This window comes from Ctenocephalides felis, unplaced genomic scaffold (assembly GCF_003426905.1).
Source record: "Ctenocephalides felis isolate EL2017-DRISC unplaced genomic scaffold, ASM342690v1 CF-g0.4_SCAFFOLD_01170, whole genome shotgun sequence".
Classification (NCBI taxonomy): Eukaryota; Metazoa; Arthropoda; class Insecta; order Siphonaptera; family Pulicidae; genus Ctenocephalides; species Ctenocephalides felis.
The window spans coordinates 1,197,725-1,217,616 of record NW_020537324.1 but is presented as its reverse complement, the minus strand read 5'-3'; the positions used below and the strand labels follow the sequence as shown (position 1 = coordinate 1,217,616).

The following is a 19,892-nucleotide window of genomic DNA, read 5'->3' as shown; positions in this document are numbered from 1 at the left end:
GTAGTACATATTATCACTAAAAAACTAAATGTGTTTATAAGGCAGCTGAAATTATATTGAAATAAAAAAATAAGTTTGGAATTGCCTTATATATAATATATAAGGTAAAGCTTTTTCTATTTCAAATAATATGAAATGAACGTAGGTCAAGATCTAAAAGGTGTATATCAAGACAATTTATCAAATATTTTACTATTGTACAATCCTGATTAAATGCGCCTCAATATTTTGATGGAACTTTTCAACACAATTTAATTTTTTTTAATTGTATTCAGACAAACATAATTGCAAAATATTACAATACATAAGTTTGAACAAAATGTCTATAATTCACCTATTTTTATTTCCAAAATAGATCTCCTCTGTACATTATACTGTCTATTACATCACATGTATCAGTTATCTGTGTATAAATTTTTGATTAATTTAGCCCATTTTCCGAGCATTTTATGCAACCGTTCTAATTTTAGTTTATAGATTTGATTTTTAATCATAATCCAAATGTGCTCGCGTTCTGTATTCATACATAAGAGATTCGTTATGTAAATGAACTGATGAAATATTCTTCATTAAACATGAAGTAATAATATGACATAACTGGAATAACAATGATCTCTTGCGGCTGTGTTGAAATTTTAAAAATATATAGTTAGTTGCTCAAAGTATATGCAAAATATATTTTACGTTTTGTATTGTATTTGGGCCTCTTTGTGGCTTCGAATTGAATACCCACCTACGGCAACCTGGTATCAAACAGTAGTGACATTGGTTTTCACTCGAAAATGTAGATCGCATTATATTTGTAAGTGAAAATAGCTTTTCTCGAACATTGCTGCCTCAAATTAAAACAGCTCGAAAAAAACACTTTACTTGTATTGACGAGATGAAGAAATTATTAATTTTTTGAAAATGCAGGTCTAGAGGTTTCGGAGATCGAGTGAAAAAAGTAAAACAAAAGCGATTTGGCGGTCAAAATTGATCAGTAGATATATGGACATCAAATTATCAAATATTTCACAGAGATTTTAATAAGAAGTATAAATTTTGCTTACATTTCTATAGGTTCTGTACCAACGTTTATTCGCTAGTCTGTGAATTGTATTTTTTTCAGTTTTTGAAAAATTTTGAACCTTTTTTAAAAAATGTAGTATTCAGTACGGGAAGTTCCAGCAATTTTCCTTAAGGCACTATGCCATGGACCAGTATAGTTAAATCATTTCTTTGATTTTACTAGAACAATATTTACAATGTACAATGTATTCATTTTTTCACGGTTTTTTGATAAGTTAAATTTGATTAAATACAATGTGAATCATATATATGACTCATTAGTGAACTAATTGTAAAGCATTACTTTTCAGATTTTAGTAGAAGATTCTAATTTAAAAGAAAAAAAATCATATCACAGTTATGCAAGAAGGTTGTAATAATTTATAATAAAATAAATTTGTATTGAACAGATTTTGATATTTATAATGATAGATTCGAAGGAATTAAAAATGCCTTCACATAATAATTATAGTTGATTTTGAACTAGTTTATTACATAACTTTAGAATTATTATGTCTAAAATTGACACAATTATTAATAATGTCCAATGATTCGTCATAGATATCCATATTATGTAAAAGTGTTGCGTGTTAATATCGTGCACGCGTAATTCAAATTACCAGGACAAATACAAAAATAGTATTTCAATTTCAAAACATATTCCAAATCCCTCCATATTCCCCGAATTTCATATTACAATTTGCGTGGCACTTTAAAATGACTCCATGGTTACATCATTATAGTTATGTAATTTTATGATACGCTGGAAATTCAATTAATATTAACAAAATAATTTTCTATCCAGCAACATTTCCAAAAATACTAATCATATAAAAAATCACCGTCGAGAAAATCATTTTGAAAATCTTCGAGTTTAACCAAACAATCGTACGACAAACGCAATTGACGTTTCATAAGCGTCATGTAACGAATGAAAACAAATCATGAAAAATGCAATATTGTGTCGAGTAATAAGTCAATTAAACATACCCAAGTAAGCTGTGAACAAAATAATATTATTTCAAATATTATTAATCCTTTTGAGCACTTAGAAACTATAAAACACAATATTTTATTGTATATGAACTCGCACAACACATCACCCACTGACAGAAATCTTTAAACTGACGTGTGGTGCGGCCGTGCGGCATGTGTAACGCTGTCATGGCTGAAGTGACATAACAACGTGCAAGTGTATGGGTAAAACAGGCTGGCCATATGTAAGAAAAAAAAATACGCGGGAAATATCGATAAGTCGCATAACGGTTAAGAAATTCAATTCAAAGTTGAAGTCCTAGACGGTAATATATTCATAGTTGTAGTAATAGAATGTTTTTAAAGCTAAATGTTGTAAATGAAATAAAAATTGAAGAATGTGTGTAAATGTTATTACAATTGTTATATAAATTATTATACAACCAACTTAAGTCATGGTAACATTAGTTGATTAATGTCCAATCAAGTTTGCAGACTTAAGTCATCGTAATAAAGAGATGCTTTTAATAAGAATAGATTATAAGGAATGTTTGATATATTTGTTAAATAGTATTCAATGCAGTATGAAAAATGACAATTTTTATATTAAAGAACCTACACATTTATAATTGTACAGTTAACTGCTTATTAGTGTTACACGTCAAGCATAAGCTTAATTCTCAAACTTGGTAAGCTTTTCTATTCAGATTAATAATGTTATCTATAATATATTTATTTATGTACCTGATATATTTGTCAATATTCGAGATTGAATTTATTTAAAGCAATGCCGCAAGAAACTATTCATTTTATTTTCATCTGTAACTCGACGCAAAACTTTTTGATATGAGAAACAGTATTCAATAAATTAGATGTATCAACAATATCTAGTGAATCGGTCTGTAAAATCAAACAACTAAATAATTAAATAGTCTCAATACTAAATATTTATTATTCCTTTCAATGACAATATTTTTACATGTTTAAAGTGTAGTTGTAGATTTACACATCAGGAACAAATAAATATTAATTTGAATATAAAAATTATGTTCCAAATATATTTCATTATCATCACAAATACAACAATTACTAGCTGCAGAATATTTGTATATAATTTATACATACAACAGCTTCATAACGATATTTTACATTTCAATTTATTAATTAATCAACAAGCAAAATATAACAATCCATAATAATGCCTTTCCCTGATTTTCATTATGTATTTTATCAATCTGGAAGAAAAGTGAATAAACAAGTAAATTTAGATTTTAAAATAAAGTAAATGTAAAATAAATATCTATACAATGATGAACACTATAATTTTGGAAAATAAATTAATTGCAATTTATTGTACAAAAACAAACCAAAGCATTTGCTCTTCTGCTACAGCCATATTTTCAATGGAAAAGCACTTTTCATCACTTATGTATTGTTCAACTTCGTTCTATATCAAATATTTATCTACAATATAAACTTAACATTTTCAGATTATTACAAGTACACATTTGTACTAAATATCAAATCAACTAATTAGTGAAAAATAAGACAAAAAAATATCTTAAAATTAACCCAAACTGGAATAGTTGTACTTTAGTTCTTTATTTACTTCTAAATCTTAAAGCACAGCTTTAAAAAGGGTTATGAATGAATTGTATCTTCCATAGTGCTTAAATTATAAGGATATAACAATTTTATACATGTATTTATCGATAAAGTGATAACTTTCTTGTAATAAATGAAAACTAACAAACTTAATATTTTCCTACAACTACTTGAAAATGGTAACTACAAATGGTAACATCAATACAGCAAACTGAAAATAAAACACTTTTTAGACTCGATACATATTGGTGATATAAAATTAGAATTAAATATGTACAGATGTAACTTTAAAATGTTAATTTTTGCTCAAACAATTATTTTTCAACAGTAGCACTAAGTCATTGACTATTTCAGATTAGTTATTACATAATCTACAGAAATATTAGAGTAGTATTGTCTATGAATAGTTAAATGTGTTCTTATATCTTCTTAAATTTCATAACAATTACACTTATTATCTACAACTGTAAACATTAATGATCATGGTAATTACAATTTTTGTTGTATACTATATATCTGTTATAATTATTACATTTTTAACATTCTAATTGGTAACTAACAAAAATGAAACTATCATCTACTTGAAAATTTAAATCATTCTGAATATATACTTTTTTTATTGCACAAGATGTGTATGACTATATTATATACAAAATAACTGCAAGCATAATCAATTAAGGTATATGTATCTAAACCATCAAGTTTTTGAACACAAATTAGATGTACAATTTAGGCCGCCATGAAAAATTTGTTCTATTCCAAATTTTAGATCATTTTTTTTTAGAAAATCTCTAATAATTAACTACCAATATAAATTATATATAGCATGAAAAATAATTCAATTACATAAAAATTTAGCAAAGATGTTTATAAAATCTTTGCTTCATTGATTATTGATCTTTTACATTTAAAAAAAAAATCAGTATTTATTTTGACTGTTGAGACAAAATAAACATCGTGAGTGAATTATTTTAGAAGCTATAATATATATTAACTAAATATGTACAGTACAATCAGATTACAGCTTATTTCACAAAAAAATGAGAAATAAAGAATCCACAACCAAATAAAATATGTATAAACAAGATAAAAATATAACTATAAACAAAATATAAATCAAGTTAATCTTGAACATAATTAAATAAACTTTTTGTCAAAAACTACAGTAAAAATAATAAAAACATTTCATATAAATGTAAACAAAATTGATGATCATTGATAATTCTTGTTAAATGTGCTTTTTTAAAGCAAATTTATTTACATATTAAACATCTGTGAATTTTGATAATTTATCTCGTAGCATCATGTTTTCTTTCTTCATTCGCTCAAGCTCTTGGCGAAGACCAATATTCTAGAAGAATAGAAATATATATATGTAGTGGGACATGAATTAATAGTATGTGCATTACTAAAGGAAATAAAGATTTAGCTGCTCTATTACATAAAACTTTCAGAAACAGTTTAGAATAAATCTATAGTAATTGATGTATGTATATGACTAAATTATTCAGATTTGGCAATATTATACCTCCTTCTCCAAGTATCCTGCACGTAAGGCTATTTGATTTTCTTTCATGCGTCGAGCATCTCGAGATCGCTTGGCTGCCATGTTATTCTTTCTCCTCCTAGCCCAATACTTATCATCCTTCAAATTATCAGGTACAAACTAGAAAAAAGATGTACTATAATAAACTGATTACACAGAAAAACAAAGACACAAAAACATACATATATCATTTACACTAAACGATAAAACACGGAAGCAATTCTCTACAGTCAAATGATACCATATTTAAAAATAACCGATAATTGGTAAATTGGATAATATTATAGAACGAGTACAGATTAGTTGTGCAGATGACAACTTGGAATTTTAAAGTCTACAGGCTGACCGGAAAGAACAGAAGTAATCAAAATAATTAAGGCAACAAGTTAAATTTTAAAGTGTGCTAAGGAAAATAGTTCAAATGGAGAAAGTTTGAAATACTTGTTCACTTTAACCACCCAATATAATAAAGTGTTTAATAAAAGAGTATTTAATTTTACTTATATACAGATGGTACGTTCAAACAACTTACTAAAATTTAGTGATACTAATGAAAAACTATAGAATATTTTCTGTAATTTCCAGGTCATCCTATATTTATATATGATACCATGTGCGCAATTACAGCTAGATTTGAAGAGGTTAGAATAGATAGAAAAAAATATTAGATCAATGATATATTTACGTCACTTGTGCTCGCCTGTACCTGCTTTCTACTTTTCTTGATCATAGGTTGAGGCTTTAGTTCTTCATCCGAAAAAGCCCGTGTTCGAGGATCAAAATCTCGCCCAGAAGAAGCCATTGAGAATGCTGGAAAATAAATACTTATTGAAATATTACTGATATACAAAAAAAATTAAACTCAGTCCTTTGATTTATACAGGATTGCAAAAAAATAGATCAGTTTTCTTGTATATTAGCTGTAAATTTTATAATATATCTATCAATTTACTTGAATCAGCTGGAGAAGCAGGATTCATAGTATCCGGGCTCATGCATTCGGAAGGTGAAGGTGATCTTTCAATCTTTGTTAGATGTGTTGGCATACCACTCAAAGGGTGACCTAAAGCCTCAGACCTATGAGATCCTCCTAAGCCACCTAAGTGGCTCATGGACCCCAATCCACCGCTGTGACCCATTCCATCCACAGGGATTCCATTCTCAGAAAGGAACTCATCTAGATCCACATACTGTGAAAGGAAAAAAATAGTATTAAGTAAAATTTGATATTAATCACATACAATAAATATAATATTATAAAATGCAACAAACGTAACATTGCGGACTAGTCAATGAGTATGTATTTAGTTCCATCAAAGCTAATTGGATTATGCCTGATTTATCATCAGAACTTTGTTGAATTATCAGAAGATTCTTATCAGAATAATGTATATAATATTAATAATCACATAAGAATGGTGACCTTCAATAATTCAAAAATCATTTCAAAAGTAATTCAATAAATATTCAGAACCTTAAAGTGTGTTATATCCTCAGGTTTAATCTTTTCACAATCTTTTTGTATTTTAATTTTGATAGTATTTTTAGACCTTGTTGATTGTTTTCTGTTTCTTGTGGATTTTGTACAAGAAGGAATCGCATTATTATTGATATTTGTGGTAGTAGTGTCGTCGTCAGGAAAATCCATTTTTATAATTATATATCATCATTTACTTATATATAATAAAATTAAACTGGCTATCTGCCATATAATCATCATCTATATTAAATATATCACAGCAGTAAATTACTGGTACAGGTTAGCTCATGGCTCTATTGCACGATAAGTGTAAGTAAATAATTTCGTTAAAAAAATTACATTATAATATTTAACCATAAATATTGTAAATAAATAATATGTGATTTGTGTTTTAATAAATTGTTATACATATTTTAAATAAATTTTTCTAAAATAATAAATATTGACATTAATATAAGATGGCGGCGGCTAATGACTAGTAACATCTTCACTCGAAACCAAACAAGGTGCACCAACATGATAATATTTGAGAGGCAAATTTAAAAAAGTTTATGCTTAAGTTTGTAAGTGATTTAAATATCAATTTCTTATAAATGTTTTTTTTTTATAAATTTCAAATTAAGCATATAATTCATCAATTAAGAATTATTTGTTCTCAAAGTTGTATTAAAATGATTTTTAAAAAACATGGATCTTCCAAATGAAAAGAAATGAGTATATGGGTAATTATGTTAATGATTATAATCACCTTGAGATCAGCATCATAGGGTAATGTCTTATCCCATATATTAGGCCCCAGGAAGGCGGCCTGCGCCTCCACATTGCCCCAAAGCCCGCTCTCAGAACAATCGGAGTCCTTATCTTTCGCTGAGGAACCACTATGACTGTCACATTCGCCTTTGCTGCTGCCTGTGCTGTTAGCTGAAGATTTACCTAAAAATAATATATAAAAATTATTTTTGGAATTGAATTGATATTTAACATATTAATAAAAGAACCACACAGGTCTTGGTGTAAATACTGTTTGTGAGTATAACAAAGTTGTAATCAAAATATTTACATTTCATTCAATATTATAGAATTCTAGAATCATTCCATAGATCTTAACAATTCTCTATTTCTGAACTGGTGAACTGTTAAGGTATCACTACTATAGAAATGTATCACGTGCTCGTACACGTGATGAAAATTGATCGCTTGAGCAAAAATAAAGTAGCGCAAATTGCAAGTTAAACTCAAGCTATAAATTGAGGAATAATCATTAACTATTAATAAAATAATACTGTAAACGTAAAATATTTTTTTTGTACCACATATTTAATTATTGCTTTGAAAAATAAACACGAGACTAGTATGTAATTGCAGATTCGCCTTGACTTTGTTCACATTATCTCCAGGCGCCCAACATTGTAAATATAGATACCGGCAGTAAACACAAAGTCAAGAACAAAATCAATATTTTCTTTCCAAATTCAATTATCTTGAACTGAAGACATATTTAATGTAAATAGGAAAAAATATGGAGAACAATTATTAAAAAAGCGATAGTCAACATTTTCACAAGTGCTAATTCAATGCAACTTACAGCAAATAAAATTGAGAACTAATTAAGTTTGGCATATGAATATCTATAAAAAATTACAATAGATAACTTCATTGTACTCCTATGTTTAACATGAGAATTATTGTATATGGATTCAGAATTCAAAATGTCCACAAATCCAAGAAACTGCTCTACAAGGTAGCGATTGAACCAATTTGGACCTATGGAGTTGATCTTTTGGGATGTGCAAGCAAAATCCAAATATAGCAACTCCTAAAACTACGGTCAAAGACTTTAAAACCTGACTTATATTAGAACCATCAGATATAAGAAGATTGAAAAAGAAGCACCCCTTTGATCTAATGCAGTAAAATGGAGTACTCCAGTACTATTACTGAGTTTCTAAAAATCTTATAAAAAGTATTTTCTTTCTGATTGCTATTAAACAAAATTAATCTCAACAATTTAAAAATTGACATCTCACTATAACAAATTCAAACATTTGCAGTAGCTATGAAGTCACATCAATTGAGGATACTCCGACCATCAGGAGGAGATTGAAGAACAAACTACCCACAGAATCAGGGCTTTCATTGGAAAGTTGCCTAATCATGTCATTAATGGAACTTAAAGCTCTATAGTTCAACTAGATCCTAATATGTTTTAGGATCTAATTGCCATTTTATAACATGTAATGAAAAAAAGTAATTGTGCAGTGTGTATTGATATAAGAAAGTTGAAACACAACACATTCTATACTTTATAGATATTTTTCCCAGGATCTTTAACTGTTTTAGAATCAGCGCAAACGAATTCTCATGGTATGTGTACCCTGTTATTCTATTATGTTTTTTTTTATGGATTCTATTCTATTCTCTTCTACTTCCCAGTTAGAGCTATTAGCGCATTCAGATGATGTCACTCGCGCTATTTCACTTTAGATTCGGTCTCTCGGTCCCTCGGATCAACCTTGAACCACCGAACGCTTTGCAGATGAAAAAACTCTAAATAATGCGAACGAAACACCAAAGTCATGGATAGACAGAAAACACAACAAACAGATGATTAATTGAGGTAATAGACACATTCAATAGAAGTACAGGATTCAAAGTATAGCTTCGACTGTGAATATTTTTCCAAAAGCTTTGGAGTTTTAATCGAGTTTCATCCGTCCTCCGCGCCATTGATTTTGCCAATCATTTCAAACAAAGCGTTTTGGATAATCCCTGGATTTTGAATACACAATGCCTGGTCTATCCCTATCCGGCTTTGGAGCGCCGGAAACTACAGTACCAGTTTGATCGCAAAACTACCAGCTGAAAAGGAAGTTCAACTCAAGTGTGAAGGCTACGTTAGCTGCACAAATTAATCGTTCGGCTGAAATTAAGTCTACTCTTATTGTCGCTATTAAATTTAATTTGTGGCTTTGCATGCAAATATATATATATATATATATATATATATATATATATATATATATATATAATTTCTATATCTCGTGTGTACTTTTATACCTTTAATGCAAAGAGGAAATGAGTTATTTGCTAGACACTATGATATACTGCATTTGTTTATTTTTTGCTAGTATTTGTAATAGAGCAAACACATTAATATGGCGTATATATGATAATTCAAAGGCGTACAAAATATATTCAATTTTTCATTCATTTGCAGATATTAGCACATGTTCTCAATTTAGAGCGGTATATAGAGTATTCAGTAGATGTGAGATCACAAAGTAAATATGACATCAAATGATGTAATAGAGTTTTATGCTATTAGTGATGTCATCCACATCACATTTAGCAATATGAAAATGTAAATTGAAAAAGAACATGGACTAGAAAACTTAGACTAATATGATGATCTTTTGTAGATTTGTAGATTTGTAGATTTGTCTAATCTTGAAACTTTTACTAAAAATTGAATAATAGAATTTTCAACATTTCAACAACTATAACGAAGAAAAAATCTCCACTTGATTCAAGTCAATTTTGGGGAGTATTTATATCATTATCATTATCATATGCATGATTCGTCTATCAAATAGAAACTAGTTAGTTGGAAAACGACATTTTTAACATTTCGTATGATGAACTAATTAAAATCCACCACAAATACTTAAAATAAAATCCACTTGCCAATTGATCTAATAATAAGTCAAGATTGATTATTGGTGAAAACTAAATTCATATCATAATTTTATTAATTAAAAGATAACATTTTAATTATATACTATAATCAATGTAATATTGGTTCAATTTGTCTATTGAGTGGAAAATCAGCTTTTGAGTTATATTAACTTTTTGTGCATATTTCTTAGGACAATGTTTTTTGGGCAACTGCATTTGTAATTATCAAAATGTACTGAGTTGGATGTTGTAAACAAACAATACATGTAATAACAATAAAAAAATAATCAAGTTATCAAATTTACAAACGTAGCTATTATTTTGGTTGTAGACTGGTAAATTCAAAATATTTTTTTTAACAGCAATCAAAACCTTTCGTCCTATGAGCTGTTGGGCTGAAACTTCTCCTTACTTCGTATTTTTTAGATGGTAACCCAATGGTTAATCCAATATTTGATGATTTTTGTTATTAGAATTAATTTAATAGGGCTGACTTTTTATTGGTGCAGCAATGCCGGGCAAGGGTTATTTTCACTTGGAAACATATTGCTATCTATATTTCCGAGTGAAAATCGTTGTCACTGCTGCCTGACAACAGGCTGCTTGAAGTGGGTATCGAACCCGGAACCTCTGATTCAGATCCCGGCGCTCTTAACCGCTTACCTAATGAATTTTGAAAAATGAACATCAAAATTTGAATATTTTATATTTTGAACATTTTAATGAAAATCTTACCAAAAAATTTGAACTAAACATATTCATATAAGAATGCTCTTTTAATCTTGAGTATTTTAAAAAGTAAGTTGAGTATTTCGAACATTTAGATTAAGGGCTTATCAAAAAAACTGAATTTAACATATTCATGTAAGTGTGCTCCTCGAAACTTGAATATTTTAATAAAATAGACCCTATATTTGTCAATAACAGGTATTCATATTAAGAATTGATATGTGTCAAAGATGTATACATTTTTGCTAAAATTTATCCCCAGTTCCAAATATTTCCCTCTCCCCGCCCAAATTCATTTAGCACCTGCTCACTAATTTCCAGCACGTCACTGGCCTAGGCCAGTATCTATCTCCCATCGGATAATAATGATGGTCCAACATAGTTATTCTTTACATCAGAGATCCGACACACAGCCGGCAGAAAAAAATCATCATTTGGTGGGGGGCCACAACGCTAATGATTGTGCCAAGGTCATCATTTGCAAATACATAGACGTACACATATAGATAATACGAACACAAGGATACCTCTAAATACACCTTCATACCGGATCGGCAAAAATTATACACATATGCTATGAATTGCAAATACACGTATGCCGGCAATGAAAACATATGCGAGCAGTCGGTTCTTATGGCCGTGTTGGTAAAAAACTAGAAAAGATAGTTTGTATAGCAACATCTGCTCGAATCGGTTTGAAGGACTTGAACGTTGATAGAACATCCAAAAATTAATGGAAGTAATCGTTTATAATTAAAAATTCATTCTTAAAATCATTGTAAGGGATAAGCAATTATACTTATAAATTGGATTTATTATAGACAATTATGAAGATTTTTCTACCATAAACTATATCCAGTGTCTATGCCATAAATGACTAAGTACTTCAGAATTGTCCCCATCAAGTAAAATATATGGAAACCAAGTAGCTGATGACGGGAAAACATGGAAGTGCCAGTACCATGAACACAAAACTGTTTTGTGTTTGTCCTAATAGTAATACACATTTTTCCCGTATCGTAGAAAATTTTCGTTAGATTCATATGACTCTAACTAAAATTTTCTATGATATAGGAAAAATGTGTATCTCAATTAGGTTTCATCAATATTAATTTTAATTTAATATTGAAGGTTGGCCAACAACTTTTGCTATGACATTTCAAGATCTGGACAATTAGCATATTATAATCAATTTAAATTATATTTAATATTTGGTCTTCCTGGACATTGTTGCATCAAATTAAAGTACTTGATCAATATTAGACAAATCCTAGTACTGAAGAGCTACTAAATAAAGAGAAAAATTATCCGGGGTTATAGTTTAATAAAAGCTGTGTAGAGGAGTTTTAGCAGAAAAGCTCATAAAAATATTAAGTTCTCATTAGTCTTTAAAAATTAGGAACAAAAATTGGTCAAATGACTGATTGATCATTATACTGGCACTTCCATGTTTTTCTATCATCAGCTACTTGGTTTCCATATACTTTATTTGATGCCCTCAAATGATGAAAAAAGCTCAACCCTCGCAATGAGATATGTAAAAAATGAAAGTTAATAAATTCGCTGTAAATTTTATTGTCATTTTCAATTCCAATCATAATTCTTAATATAAACATATGAATATATAATGATATTCAAAAACGCTAATGGATTCAATACACTTCCACGTTAGTAATTATTTATAAAACTAGACAAACAATTAAATCATCTCAAAGCATATTCGCAGTTCCCATACAGGTGGGAACATTATGAATTGCATAATTATTAATCATTTCATAAACAACTAATACAGATGATCTGTATTGATTGATGACTTTAATAAGTGTAAGATATTACACGACGAGTCTAAGGGAACGGGGTAATTGATTATTCATGCATCGTTAACTAAGTTTTTGTATGCAAATTCAACGTTAAGCTCAAATAATTATATATTATTAATGTATCGGCATATCGTGACGCTTCTTAGAATTACCACTTTATTATAATTGATGTATTGTTTAATTAGTAACAGATATATCTTAACTATAGGATACGGAGAATAAGAGTTGAAAGGAAAAATTACAAGTTCCATAATAAAAAATGATGAATTTCTTGTATTTATCTTCAACTTTGTTACCACTGTCTCTCAACCAGCAAATCTATTTACATTAGAATCTAATTTATAATTATTTTTCTGAATAAAAAAGTAAATTTTGAAATTTAATGAATATATACAAAATGCCTTAAATATAACAAACCTAAAAAAAATAAATTTTATAATGGCCCTAAACATTTACTTATATCCATTATCATATTACAACTTGAAACTAATTGCTTGCAGATTTTTTTTAAATAAAAATAATCAGAATTGAATGCACTATAACTTATTGTAACTACTATTTCTAAGGTTCATAGTTTTACAAATGCTATTCAGATGCAACCCAACGGTTGTTTTTACTATAGACTCCGCCAAGTAACTTTTTTTAAATAAATGCTATAAAAAACTACTGAATATTTTCTCAATTTTTCTAGTTGAAAGTACATTCCTTCTAATTAATATTGAAAAATATTAAAAAAAAAAACAAAAAAAAACTATGTACATAAAAAATATGTACAAAAAAATATATATATAAAGGGAACCCTGTAATTATAGCATTGCTATATAGAGGCTATTTGCTCTCAGAGAAATATTAGGGTTTAAAAATAAATTTTCAAGAGAAAACTATTAATAATAATACTGCTTGATATCAGAGCAAATCAATGATTGCCTAACTAAGTGAGATTTATATTTTAATTATTTCTTAACTCTATAAGGAGGCAACTCATTAATAGATTTTTCTAATCGTGATATTGCAGCAATGCCCCCCGAAACGCTATTTTTATTAAGAGACATATTCAAGAATTTATTTTCTTGTAAAAACTGATATCACTACTGTTTAATATGAGGGTGTCTAAATCCGCGGACTTGAACCCGGAAATCCTGGTTACGAAACCCAATAGTATCAAATTTCGATAAAAAATACAAATTATAATAGATACAAATTATTGATGGATACATTTATAAACTCTACATAATAAAAATATGAAGAATAAATAAATTATTTGGTTACAAGCGTCTCTATAAAATTTTATTCAAAACTAAGAATATACGAAAGATTTATGGATACATTTTTAAGTTCAACTAAGTAAAAATTATATAAATTTTAATATTAAAATGCCACATATATTTAAATTTTTCAATGCAACCTGAACGATATTTTCCACAGATTCCGTTTCACAAAATTGCTCTACATGGATATGAAATTATAACAAATCTTATATAAAAGTATTTTAAAGAAGAAGACTTCTATCCCTCCAGAATAAATTAAAAGATTTAATTCTTCTTTATAAAAACCCTTGACATTTAAAAATAATTAATATCTGAAATTACATTATATTTATATTTACCTACAATTTGTTCCGGCATTTCTTTGACATTTGTAATATGAACCCTTTACGTAAGACGACTTCAAATGCAAATGCATCAGATCTATTTCATAATTATAAATGAGATGCTATTTATAAAAAATACCATTTAATGCAAGACACATGCAGTCTCCTGATAGTCATTAAGATTGGTAATTAGTAAATTATAAAAACGTGTATTAGTCAACCGTGGAAATAAAAATTTAACTTGCGTGTCCAGCCCTATATCACGTATCTCCATGTACTCTGGTAGCATCTCTCATCGAATCAAGGACAAAAATTCACATACAACTCTAGCTAAAATGCAGGCAAATGTTTGTTGTTGTACCTCGTACACCCACCCATAATAATTGGTAAAATATTCAGTGAATGTCAAGTATTTTCATGTTAAATATCATCATTAAAACACCTACCTATCACACTTTGGTACTTTGTGGGGCCAATTCTCCTTATAGACCGTAACATAAGATTGTTGCGCTCCTATCTTCATATAAAATGGTAATAAAATCTTTCAAAATGCTATGTATTTGCTGTCCTGTTAGAAGATTTAGATATAAAATCTAACTCAGAAAACGCACAACGGCAAAAAAAGAATGTCATAACTGCATCTTTTTCATGTGAATTTATAACATAAGCGTGAAGTTAAGTTCTAAAGGCAAATCGCTTGATTTTACAGCAAATATTTAACAATTTTCACTATGTTACGGTCTATTATACCGGAGTGTTGGCTATTAAATTTGATAGGTCTATTTTTGATTAAGCTTGCATTTTAACTATTTTCTTAAAAGGCAATACCTCTGTTTTACCATTGATTTAATTCAAATACATGCCAATCGCATAAAAATCAGTATTTTTAAAATTCTTTAAGTATTTTTCTAGCTATAAAGGTATACAATAAGTGCTTTTCTTCTAAATCCAAATTTACAGGACTTATTTACTAAGCGTCATGACTCTTAAAAATTTATTAAAAAATAGCATATAATTAAAATGCGGCAACATAAAGCCCTTTTTAAGTACAAAAACTCTATTATGTTTATGTATCATAAAAACTAAACGTTATAGCTTTATTACGCCAAGAGATTCAAACAGCTAAAATCATAAGAGAAAGTATTTTTGGCAATTTTATTCACCATTGGTTTTATAAAAAAAGTTGTTACTGATATTAAACACATCAATTTTATGTATTTTGTTAGTCAAATAGAAGAGACTGGAACGTACATAAAACATGTACATATGCATATATTTATTTTATGCATTGATTGATCTTTGTGTTTAATAAAACAGATCTATAGCTTTGAATTTATAAATTTATGCAGAAAAGTTCCAATAGGTAAAAAATAATTATTCTGATAAAATACACGGAAGATTTATCGATATTATATTATCGAGACATGTAAAACGAGTATTTATGGAGGAACATTAGATTTTAAGCAAAAATTATCTAAAAGAAATATAGTAAAAATATGAAATAGTCGATCTCTATCATCATTCTTAGTTGATAACTATTTTAAATCCGGTTGCCACCAAGGCGCATTCTCACAAGTGTTCAAACCATTATAACATTTAATAGAATAATCTTTAGCATTTATAGATTTATATTATAAATTAGGCAACTTTCAAAAAAAAATTGCTTTTATTGTATTTTTGCAAGCAAAATCAAACGAGAATTTACATGAAAAAATATTAACATAGTACTAGTGACAAAAATTAAACAACTTATGAGAACCTTTCAAAAGTTATTGCAATAAGAATTTGTGAAACATAACCTATAGCAAATGTTCGATTTAATATTAATTATAGTTTAATGAATAGACTAATTGGTGATTAAAAGTTGAGTTTTGGGTCAAGGATATGTAATATATGAACCATTTTGTTCAATGTGCTACTGAATAGTGTCCTTTAATACTATTTAAAATATCCCATCAAAATTTGTGGTAGTTTGAAAAATAATTAATCTCCTACAGATTCATACAGATAATAAATAAAACAAATAAAATAAGCTATTAATTTTACACAATAACCGTATAATAATAAAAGTTTCTCATATATCACTACTGAAATGGTGGATCCCAGAGATGTGTGAAAACTTTAGTCATTATTATAGATAATAAACCCACTAATACTATGATGTAAATAAATGAAAAAAAAACTGCTGATGCTTCCAGCAATCATTCGAGTTAATTAGCCGGATACCTTTTATAAATAAACTTTCGATTTTGATGCTCCAACAGAACAGAAATAATATCTATCCATATTGACAATTTGATTAAAATGTTAATTGGTAAGATAAATATGAATAACAGAAGAAATTTTAATAGATGTAAAAATAGATTTATTGATGAGATTTTATATTTGTAAATACCAATATAGTATAAAATAAAAGTTTTTTGCTTGGGATCGCCTGATGTCAAGTGATAGAGACATTAGAAATATATATTTTAATATATTTGTAAGTTAAATACTCCCTACTTTGCATCAATAAAAAAAAGTTCATCAGTATTGCAGAATTAATAATGAACACATCACAGAGATAGGACAATCGATTAAGTTGTCATCTATGAAACTCGTTAAGTCCTAAATAATATGTTTTTTTTGTTTTATTGTTCTTAGCAAACTATACATACTAGGGTTTGTCGGTTTTCAAAAACCGGTTTTAAAAATCGTTTTTTGGCGAAAATTATGGAATTCGAAAACCGGTTTTTTAGTGAAAAAAGTCGGTTTTCACTGTATAAATTGAAAATGACAAATATAGCCAAATATAAAAGATAGATGAAAGCGTTTTGATTCTTGAAATCATATCGTTTCGATAGCATTTAATATCTTATCAGTCTGCAATGGTTCCCAAAAAGATTCTGTATATAATAATTTAGATTTTTATACCAGTGTATAAAACCCCTTGGTAATTCATGTTGATTTTCAAAATTAGCACCCCTCCTCCACCAAACATCACGTGTATTTTAAGTTACGTAATAAAACTGTAATTTTTTTAAAAATTTTTTGAAAATGTTTGATTGATTTGTTTTGTCAATGCGCTATGTTTCCGCAGAATTACCCCCATAGTCTGTCTACTAAGTAGTAAGTATACATTTATGCTTCTTAACTAAAATTTTTTCACAAGGAAGCTCATATATACAACATCTCACAAGAAATAATAATATTTGAAAATATTTGTGTAATTAATAATTTATTGTGATTACTACTAAATTGGCCCCGCGATTGTCTACCAGTGCGAACGGAATAATTTCGGCAACGCATTAACTGTGAATTTGGGAGTCATTTCACTTTCTTTTTCTACGTCGTTTTCTACAATATAATTTCATCAGTTTATATCTATCTATGTATGAGTATGAATTTATTAAAATAATAATATACGCATGTTTTATCATGGACACGAAATATTTGCCGGAGAAAATCTGCGTCAATCACGTAGCTAAAATTGACGAATGGATAATTATTATTATAGAAGATTGTTGGGTAAATTAATATGATGTGACAGAAAAAAAACTATATAAATAAATCGGTGCATGCTGTAATTAATTAAACCTGTCATAACTTTTACGTAGAAGGAGTTTGTAAATTATATGCCAGTTGGATAGTTGGTATCGATTATTCATGATCGATTCACCTGAACTAATTTATATGGTAAGTAATTTTTTGCCTGAATTAAGAACAAAGTGCTTAATAATAATAATAAAATTGTTTTTTAGAAAGATCCATTATTCATATTTATAACGCGATTTTTTTTAAGTATACATAAAAAATTGATTCATTGCGTTCACTTCCTAACCTATATGTTTCCTTAAATTGATATAATTAATTATTTATTAAATACTATAAATCAAATGAGATGTTTTTTAAAAAAAATAGCAAATTTGAGTTTGAAAATTAAAATCATAAAGCAGAAGAAATGAAACTTTTCTTGGTGTTCGAACAAGAAATGAAATGAAAAATAAATTGGGCACACAAAATGGACAAAGAAATTTGTTGGAAATAATTCTATGAAAAAATGGATAGGAATAATTTCATAAAAAGCAGAAAAAATTTCTGAGATGACCATTGATGATTAAAAAATTAAAAAATTAAAAACAAATTATGAATTTATTAAAAAAACAATAAAGATCAGTTTGAAATTATAACATGAGACGCTAAGTTACTTGTAATAAAAACTAGACTAAATAAATGAGATACAAAATATTGCACATATGAGTGTTTCAGTGAACACTTGATTATCTCTAATTTATAAAAAATCTTAATCATAAAATCTAAATTTTAAACTTGAACTGAATTGGTCAACAATATGGCTAAGATGTTTCGAAACTATTTTATCAGTTCTTACAAAACTGTGAATTTGATTGCTGATTTTTTACAATTTTGGACAGCTTTTCCTATTGAAAGAGGAACAAACTAATAATATTACTATTTTACTATTAACCTAAAGTCCTATATCATAATATACAATTATTTTTCTAAATACTTCTAATCGGTCAAAGGGCGAAACATTCGATGAGAAATCCAATCCAGCAAATCGCAAAAACAGGTTCTGAAAATTGTATATTCCATCGAGTACCTATCATAATCTTACTAGTAGCAGTATATTAAATATAGATAGCTATAATAAATATTATAAGTAGACGTGAAATTATACAAAGTACTGAAATGATTGATACACGAAGCAAGTTAATATATGACAAATAAACTGCGTATTTATATTATATTTACCATAACTATTCTGCCAGGATAATTGTGTGCATGTTCAGAATGTATGTCAAGATGATTTAAATAATCCGAAATAACTTTTATAACAAATACTCACGTCCCGTTTGTTTTATATTGAAAAGCAACTGATATGGAGATTCAATTTTATACATAAAGTAATAACCTCTATAGGATTTCAAGTAATTGTTTTCACGATCTCCAAAATTATTACACAGAAACCGAATCTTTCTTTCACACTATAAGAGAAATAAAAATTGGCTCAAAAGTACTCGCTTTGTTCTTATCACAATTCTTTACTCATTGTTCTTATATGGTTTTTTTTTGATTGTACAACTTATTACTGAAGTGATATGAATACCTAAAAGCTTATAATAATAGCGGAAAGATGAGAAATTGAATTATGAGAATTTTTAATTTTTTAATCATGGCAATTTTAATGTACCAGGCATTGTTACCGAATCTCATCATAAAATCGTTCAGAATAATTTGATACCTTTTATAAACGTTACAAAACGTATAATGGGTAAAGTTTTATGAATAGTTTCATAAATTTTTCTACTGTAGCATATATTTGCAACTAACCACATATAATAATGGATATATTAGTAGTACATTTTGTAAAAATATGCAAAATAACATTAAAAGGCGAAGAAAAATGTATAAATTCACAAA

General features: G+C 27.9%; 2 protein-coding genes across 3 annotated transcripts in view; both read right to left on the bottom strand.

The window, feature by feature from the left end:
* Positions 1-2,155, bottom strand: part of LOC113366458 (tripartite motif-containing protein 43B-like) — a 27,253-nt gene extending 25,098 nt beyond the window's left edge. Inside the window, exon 1 of the mRNA XM_026608058.1 lies at positions 2,041-2,155. The gene's annotated coding sequence lies outside the window, so the exon portion shown is untranslated. The remainder of the gene's footprint in view (positions 1-2,040) is intronic.
* Positions 2,156-4,039: 1,884 nt separating this feature from the next.
* LOC113365708 (thyrotroph embryonic factor) overlaps positions 4,040-19,892 on the bottom strand; it is a 70,839-nt gene continuing 54,986 nt past the window's right edge. Inside the window, exons 2-6 of one of the 2 annotated variants that reach the window (XM_026607229.1) lie at positions 7,405-7,589; positions 6,129-6,366; positions 5,862-5,986; positions 5,159-5,296; positions 4,040-4,981 (exon numbers count right to left, since the gene is read on the bottom strand). In XM_026607229.1, coding sequence (XP_026463014.1) covers positions 4,895-4,981; positions 5,159-5,296; positions 5,862-5,986; positions 6,129-6,366; positions 7,405-7,589 — 773 coding nt within the window. In that variant the 3' untranslated portion in view covers positions 4,040-4,894. The remainder of the gene's footprint in view (positions 4,982-5,158; positions 5,297-5,861; positions 5,987-6,128; positions 6,367-7,404; positions 7,590-19,892) is intronic. The other variant, XM_026607230.1, reaches the window with a different exon arrangement.